We start from the raw sequence: 8835 nt of genomic DNA on the forward strand, positions 1-8835 counted from the left end.
TTTTTGTTCACTTTTAATCTTATTCGTTTCACTTTTTCAAAGGACAGAGGACAGCCTCGTGCGTTTTGCTCCGCAAAAACACATTTGTAACATGAGGGTTTCGGGAACAGTCAGATATCGATGTTTTCCTTCTGTTAACATCTTGCACTTTGGGGCTTTCGATACGGAATTTGTTTAGGAAATGTTCCGATGATACAACCTTATTATTTGATATACTAGTGGGTTTATTTCTTTCTGTCTTTATATTTATTTATTTATTGTCATGACGTTAAATATAAACCAGTTAGATATAAACCAACAGAAAGGCTTGACTTAAAAGCAATAGATTCTATAAAACAATGCTAAATAAAAAAGAGAGGTAATGGTGAAAAGTTACTTCATGGTAAATAAAGACAAAAAATACAATTCTAAAAAAAAACTTTTCTAGGATTAAGTTGGTAACATAATGGTAACAATTGGTGACAATAAATTACTTGTTATATGGCTGTAATTGTCTACTGTACACTAGATGGCAGCCCGATCCAGACATTAAGCCTGTCAAGCGCAGCCTTCCGTTTATATGCATAAAAACGGTTTCCAATACGTATTTTTTAGTTTGTTAATAAATCAGTTAAAATGCGTTACATTGTATATAAATCAACATATAGTATTAGTATTCTTATTTTCGTATCTCATGTTTGCTTGATTCGTCTAACCTACTACTGATCTGCCATACCGTTATACTGATGTATTTCAAGTCAAACTAGTGGTAGTCCTTGCACGTCGCAGCACTTTTCTTTCATCGTTTACACGGTTTACTGAGAATAATAGAGGTAGCCTATAGTACTGAGCATAATATGTTTTATGCATGGATCTAACCCGTTCCGTGGACTAACCGTCCTATTAAATTACATTAAAACTTTATAGAACATTCGTAGTTTAATCTTAAGGTGGACAAATATGTTGCACTTAAGACCACAGCTTTGAACAAAGCCCTCTAAAAACTTAGAGGGAAACACGCCAGTCCTCACGCGCTTTTGTTTGTATTTCAAATGCGCTCATAGTTCCGTCATTGCTTGCATCCTGTTTTTCGATGCTTCTTACTGGGGTTTCTTCCTCTTGTTGTGACAATAGACGGCACATTCTAATCGTGTTTCAAAGTAAATAGCAGGGCAGGGTTGAGCGCAATGTATATTGTGCTTGTCAGAGCCCTTTAGTCGTAGATAGCGAGGACTCTAACCAATGGAGTGAAGGAGGATTGGCTAACCTTAGCCTCCCATTTTCTCCATCCCCCCCATGCAGGGTTCTGACCAGTCAGTCGCCTTTGATTATCAGTTGCCAGCAGCCCCTCTCTTGGCTCATTGACAGGAGCACCATATAAGGCGCAGCGATCTCCATAGAAACGTGTTAGTTTCAATAGTAGTGTCAAAGTTCACTATATACAGACGTTCGCGCAGATCAACGTTTAGGAAACACTGCTTCGCTGGTACTCCAGTTTAAAGGCGTTCTTTTTGGGTCTCTGCTTTTTACATATTCGATTAGATGTTTTTTTCTGCTCCGTTCCTACTGGTGAGGTGAGACAACATCTGCACTCAGACGACGTTGTTTTTTCCTGGACCACTTGAGCTTCATTCATGAACATAGATAGAGAAATACGTTCTTCGGTGTTTCCTCCTCTCCAGCCGCGAAAACGGAGAGAGGGGCAAGGAAGAAAAAAGAAGGGAATGTATTTTACACTCCACCAGAAAGCAATTATTTTTGCGTCAGCGTCAATGTGAAGCAATTTTGTTGCGATATTTTATAAGAAAACTGTTGGGTTATTTTACGTCTTGGATCGCTTTCACTATACGATCGGGTTCCCGAATGGCTGGCTGCAATTTACCTTGGAACTGGCCTCCCGACAATTGCATATCCTGATCGGCGTTCGTATTTTGAATGTATTGATCGTTTTCTGCTTCTGCTTTTTCTTATGAAACTGTGTGCTCCGATTTGACTTCGCGCTGCCATTCGTCCAATACTTCCCTTTTCCCTGCTCCGATATCCGAGCGACCAGTTCGCTTGAAAGCACTTTTCGGGCCCAAGATATGGCAATGGTAGTTAGCGTTTGGCGAGATCCGCAGGAAGACGTGGCCGGAGTACCTCCAAGCGGTCCCAATCCAGCAGCTCAGCCGGCGAGGGAACAACAGCAGGCGGCGTCAGCAGCGCCGCACACTCCGCAGACCCCCAGTCAACCAGGTCCCCCGTCCACACCAGGAACGGCTGGTGACAAGGGAAATCAGAATTCTGGACAGAGTCAGCAGCATATAGAATGTGTTGTTTGTGGGGACAAATCTAGTGGCAAACACTATGGTCAATTCACCTGCGAAGGATGCAAAAGTTTCTTCAAGAGGAGTGTCCGGAGAAACTTAACATATACATGTCGTGCCAACAGGAACTGTCCTATTGACCAGCATCATCGTAATCAGTGCCAGTATTGTCGACTTAAGAAGTGTTTAAAAGTGGGCATGCGGCGGGAAGGTGAATATATATTCTTTAAAATTAACACGCTATTGTTCCATATAGTTTGTAGAGCACTATAATCCGTCTGCCTAGCAATATCAGCAGGCATATCAGCATGCAAGTCATTATATTTACACTGCTTGATATCGTGTAGGCAACCATTTACAAGAGATATGAAAGTCATCCATGGACATTGTGTGTGCGTGTGAGTGTGTGTGCGTGCGTGTGTGTGTGCGTGTGTGCGTGTGTGTGTCTGGAAGACTGCACAAGACACTGCACTCGACAGCTTTATGCTGTATACTAAACTGAAGGACAAGGATTAGTTTTTTTATTATTATTTCTGAAAATAAGTTGTGTAGAGCCGTTATTTTATACTGTTGCTTAGAGTAAACGTTTAGAGGCATGTGTGTATTCTTTTATCAGCAGCTTTATGAGAACAATGGCTTTAGCAACTTGCACTGTGTGTTTACTGAGAACAACATTTTTTTTTTCATTCTATGCAGCTATACATAGATAAGTAGTCTAACAAAGAATAATCTATATCGCATTGATGTGTGTGCATTTGTGTAAGGACCCCCCAACCAAAAATAAATGAAAGAGAGAGTGTGTGTATGTGTGTTCGTTAGTGGTATTCCATTCTGATGGAAATGTAAACATTATCATATACAATCGATAATGGGACATGATGTCTATAAAGACACGGTTAAATATGTGATTTATTTAAATGCCGAATTGAATTTAGTAGCTGTTAAGCAGTGGTTTTGACTATAATTTACCACCAGTAAGGTTCCAAATCAATAATTATGTTTCTCAGTTCTGGATGTACATTTCCTCTCCCTTTCTTTCTTTTTGTCAGCGGTTCAGCGAGGACGAATGCCTCCAACCCAACCGAACCCGGGCCAGTATGCGCTAACGAATGGGGATCCTCTTAACGGCCATTGCTATCTCTCCGGATACATCTCGTTGCTACTTCGGGCCGAACCTTATCCTACGTCTCGCTATGGCAGCCAGTGCATGCAACCGAATAATATTATGGGGATCGAGAACATCTGTGAGCTTGCAGCTCGTCTGCTCTTCAGTGCTGTAGAATGGGCCAGAAACATCCCTTTCTTTCCCGACCTGCAGATAACTGACCAGGTGTCCTTGCTCAGACTGACATGGAGCGAGTTATTTGTGTTAAACGCGGCTCAATGTTCCATGCCCCTGCATGTGGCCCCATTGCTCGCAGCTGCCGGTCTGCACGCTTCGCCTATGTCTGCCGACCGCGTCGTGGCCTTCATGGATCACATTCGTATATTCCAGGAACAGGTCGAGAAACTCAAAGCTCTTCACGTCGATTCTGCAGAATACAGCTGCATCAAGGCAATAGTGATCTTCACATCAGGTGAGTGTGTGAGCCTTCTCAGAGATAACAGAGTAATACGGGACGATACGCAACAATATCAAGGCTATGACTGACTACTAGTTTTTGAGCATGTTTTATATTTGTAAATACATTTAGCATTATGTATTATGTAATGAAGTGGGATCTCTTACGCGATTTATTATAAACCACTTACACACATTTATTTAATACAAAGTGTCAAAATGCAAAGTGTGCACTGAAACACATCGGCAGGCATAGCTGATGTTTACATTTTTTATATGCATGTTGCACAACATAATGCATAAAATAAAGTACAACATATTCAATCTTTGCTTTGGACAATAGTTTGGATAGTTATATGCGTATCTGGCCATTCAATTTATAAACGAATGTTAAATAAAATGTGGATATCAAGTTTGAAAACTGCCAACCTTTCTCAAATATATTCAACCAGTTAGGTTCGAAAATAATGTATGATAATGCAATGCCCATTAGTGTTCTCACAGTTGACAAACTATCGAGGCCTAGTTTAGTAATAATCGATTTCAGGCTGTGTTATATTTTGAATATGCCTTATGAATTAGTATAAAATAAAATAAAAAAAACGGTGGGTGTAAATTCAAAGACGAGTTAATTTAACAATAGAAATAAATATATAGAATGGGCTAAAAGCTGTAACCATTTTTTCAAAGCACTGTAATTAATGTTTATCATTGAGTAGGCTGTACCTTTCTCGTTAACGTTAAATAGCACAAACGATAACAAATGCAACATTGTTACGATGGCATAGAACATGTTTATTTTAATATATTTATAGTACAAGCATAAATTAATTTCATTTTTGCAATAGTGATAGACCTTAAGCTATTGTTGCAATTATTTGTATTAAATAGATCGAATAATATTTCAAAAAGTTTGAATTATATTGAGTTTCCACAGTTAGTTTCTAAGACCCTACAAAACAACTTTTTACTGGTGGCCAAATGTTCAAACAAAGGAAATATTTTATCATTAGCAATTAGGCAAATGTGTGATTTATTGCTTTTGAGACATAACAAGCAGCTTCTTGTTCTGTCTCAGAAGAACATAACACGTTTTGCCATTTTGCACCAAAGTAAAAATGGGAAGTAGGCCACTGGGCATTGTGTGTTCTGTCTTATAGAGTTATTGTTAATGAATATATGAATGCATGTCAAACCGTTAATCTAAATATACGTTTATTTTTAGATCCAACCCATCGATAAGCTATGTAACGTTGCATTTATTTCTCAGCGACGCAAGTCTCTCTTAAAGCCTTATATTCATCAGAAGGTGTCCATAAAGTCACATTTCTGACAGGTTTTTGCAAGGCAAGGGCTTAGCAGAGTTCAGAAGTTCGTAAGGTCATTATATTTGACGGCACCGCGTTCCAGTCCAGTGCAATTACTGTAAGAGCAATGCCGGACACCACAACCACACACTCCAATTATCTTTAAATGTCAGTCGCAATATTAGAAATATTGGCCACGTGATGGTTCGCATAGAACAACGTTTGTCTAAACGGATTTTAGCAGCTTAAATAGAATCATGTGGTGTGTTTGTTCTTTGATTTAACGTGCTATTTGTAAACAAGTTTCTATGTAATGACTGATTTCTAATGAACTGGATAATTGTGTTTCTGTACACTTCTAAAAGCTGGGTAATGATAAAATGACTCGGTAGCATCTAGAAATTAATTTGTTCTTAATTCCACTAGTTAAGTATATATCACAAGATATGACTGCCTTCTTTATCCTCCCCAATCAATATTAATTGTGCATCCTCTTTTATACGTAACATTTGTTTCGTCTGATTTGTGAGCGTGTATGTTGGTATGTTCCCTACAATGCTATTGAACTGCTGTAATTGTAATGTATAACACAGGCAGCATCATACGCTGTGTGATTCATGATGTTACGTTCGTGTTTGCTCATCACATTCACTTTGTCAACAACATGTAGCGCTGATGCTGAATGATAACTCGTGTCTCTTTTCTGTACTGTGTTTCGTCTGCTCAGACGCTTGCGGCCTGTCAGATGCAGCACATATTGAGAGCCTACAGGAGAAGTCACAGTGCGCCCTGGAGGAGTACGTTAGGAGCCAGTACCCGAACCAGCCCAGTCGCTTTGGCAAGCTTTTACTGCGATTGCCGTCTCTCCGCACTGTATCTTCTTCAGTAATTGAACAGCTGTTCTTCGTTCGCTTGGTAGGTAAAACTCCCATAGAAACCCTCATCAGGGATATGTTATTATCCGGGAGCAGCTTCAACTGGCCCTACATGTCCATTCAATGATACGAATGAGTGAATGAAACAAAAAGACTAAAGGACCAACATTCTGCAACCTCTTTCAAGAAGACTATATATAGGACTTAATTTTTTACCACAGTTTTGTCTTCTGGGACCGAAACGGAATATGTAATGTACAAAGGTTAAAGAACTGGACGTACTTCCGTGTAAACCCTTCGCCGTCACCAAGAACACTTACACATTTGTAAGATAGTCTTTCTTTTTGTTTTGTTTTGTTTTATAAAGAACAAAAAGCGTACAAATAAAATGAAGAGCAACATATGCGCAGTGAACGAAAAAGACATAGCGGGAAAGAAATGTTCAAGCGATTATAAGATATGTCCTGTCTCTGTATCTCTGTTTTGTATTTTTTCTGTGATTCTATACTAATGATTTTTGATATAACCATTTGCTTCTTATAATGAGTGCGATATATGTTGTTTAAGCTATGTTCTCCAAGAAAATTTAACTGAGAATTAAAAAAATAAAGAAAAAGTTAGACAAATTAGACACAGTCTATTCGCAATGGCATTATCACTGATGGTGGAACCTTCCCCCAACTGATGCTATGGATATGCAACCTCGGACATTTTAAGCACAGGACAACTGGTGAAACATTTCTTGAACGTATGTATGGACGAGTGTGTGTGTGTTAAGTCAATCGTTAGTCAGATTTTGAATACATGACAATTCTAAAGCACTTTTAATATATCATTTTCAAATACATTTTGTTTGTTTCGACTTTATATTTTCAATCATATTTTGAATACATGACAATTCAAAAGCACTTTTAATATATCATTTTCAAATACATTTTGTTTGTTTTGTCTTGATATTTTCGCTATTTTTTATTTTACTTGATGTTGCCTTTCATTTTTGCTCAAGTAAAGTTGTGTGATGGCGACTATACTATTAAAAATGAAACAAGCAGCACTGTCTTGCTTTCAGGAAATCTAATGTTGATCATGCTATAAGCAGTTGGGGTGGGCCGCCTTTCGAATCTGGCTTACACAAATTCAGTGGTGCAAATACAAAGACTTTGGTGGCCTATGAAAAGACAACCAAAAATACATGTTTTTAAAGCGGTGTGCTGTTGACATATTGCAAACAAAATATACGACCGGACAGAATTTGGAGATCGTTTTCAAATATTGTTTAAACCTTTGAAAAAATGAATATAGTAGCTGCCATAGAGGATTACAAATGCAGGCATTTGGTTACATCTCAGCAGCATATTATCATAGATTTTAGTGAACATGTAAGTTTTATACATTTTCTGGATTCATTAAACCGCGCACAGGATAAGACTTCTGTGACACTGCTACACACTGTTTTAAAGAGCTATGCCTGTTTTAGTGCATTAGTCTAATTTTCCCAGGCTGGACTGAAAGGCTCGCGCGCAGTCTAAGAAAAGATAGCAGACATTCTAGTCCTCTAAACTCCACCTAGTAAGTCTAAGCTCACATACTATTATTACTTTGTGGTAGCTTGTGTTAGGACAAATACTTTCTCTAGCAACGCAGCTGTAATATGTGTGTAAAATATGTATAATGCCGCATGTAAACCAGTCGATATAGTTGTGATTCATGGTACCAAGAGAAAGAAATTCATGAGCATTGATTGACCAGAACCAGGGAAATTTCTTGCTACTCATGCCTGCGTGATTGCTCTCCATATGCACGAAAAAATAAATTCAGCTGATACGCATGCGGTTGGAAGGAAGGTTTGCTTATACACACAATGGCAATAATACATATTCATAATTTAAATTAATAATGTGCTGCTTACTGTATCAAAGAATTATTTTGGTTCTCAATGCTTCCGAAAGAGAGAGCGCGAGTACATAAATAAAATGTTGCAGGTTTAGACCAATCCTATCCGTGATTTAGACAGGTAAATCTAGCATGTAATATTGGCGTTTACATATATTTAATACAGATATCTGTTCGCGAATGCGTCGTTATCTTTTTGTGGTTTAGTGTGTAAACTGGAGTCAAAGTGGTTCCAGAAGTCACATTAGCAACATAATCTATTTTCACTCTATTCGAAACATGCATGTTTTTTTTATTTATTTACGTTTGTGAAGGGAAAGAATACATATTGTAGCGTAATTACATTACACAATTTTGCTATATTTATAAAGGCGGTGTGAGCCTGTGGCTGATTAACTTGACGTTAATATGCTTCTGATTTTGTTTTCCCTTGCCTAAACCACTATACACATTACCACTGTTACAAGAGTTTTTTTTATCAGAAAAAAAATAAAAGACACTAACGCAAGCAAGACTGTATGGATCTTCTACCTGCTTACTTAAAAAATCGCAATGCCTACAAATACCTAAGGAAATGTAAAATGTTTTAAAATCAGTAAGTTAATTGATTTTAACAAATAATGAAAATTTAGAGTAGGCATGGAAATGTTCAAATAGAACAATAAAACCAGGAGTGTCTTTGTTTCTCTATATAATGCCTTTATATAATTTTATATAAAATAATATAGTTTCGCTGTTGATCATCGCACTAAGCCGAAATCCATAACAGTTTTATATTAAGCAGTAGTGTCATTAAAATCCCCGAAGGATTTTTCTCAGCATGAGGTAAACGCATTCTACTGAAATTTAGATTTGTTGGACCTATTTGTAAGGCTGTATAAAGAAATAGACGAAGACTGAATTCGTTCATGCTT

At 37.9% G+C, this 8835-nt stretch overlaps 1 protein-coding gene across 1 annotated transcript; it reads left to right on the forward strand.

Annotated features, from left to right (window-relative positions):
- Positions 1-330: 330 nt before the first annotated feature.
- nr2f1a (nuclear receptor subfamily 2, group F, member 1a) lies at positions 331-8446 on the forward strand. Its single transcript, XM_057327910.1, has 3 exons — positions 331-2496; positions 3335-3862; positions 5881-8446. The coding sequence occupies exons 1-3, from the start codon at positions 2064-2066 to the stop codon at positions 6153-6155; spliced, it is 1236 nt and encodes a 411-aa protein (XP_057183893.1). The 5' UTR covers positions 331-2063; the 3' UTR covers positions 6156-8446.
- Positions 8447-8835: the final 389 nt, after the last annotated feature.

This window comes from Triplophysa rosa, unplaced genomic scaffold, assembly GCF_024868665.1.
Source record: "Triplophysa rosa unplaced genomic scaffold, Trosa_1v2 scaffold316_ERROPOS208835+, whole genome shotgun sequence".
NCBI lineage: Eukaryota > Metazoa > Chordata > Actinopteri > Cypriniformes > Nemacheilidae > Triplophysa > Triplophysa rosa.

Excerpts from the sequence above, each read along its gene's own strand:
- nr2f1a (XM_057327910.1), top strand. The coding sequence starts at position 2,064 with ATGGCAATGGTAGTTAGCGTTTGGCGAGATCCGCAGGAAGACGTGGCC. Across the intron at positions 2,497-3,334 it reads AGTGGGCATGCGGCGGGAAG|CGGTTCAGCGAGGACGAATG; the intron begins GTGAATATATAT and ends TCTTTTTGTCAG. Across the intron at positions 3,863-5,880 it reads AATAGTGATCTTCACATCAG|ACGCTTGCGGCCTGTCAGAT; the intron begins GTGAGTGTGTGA and ends TCGTCTGCTCAG.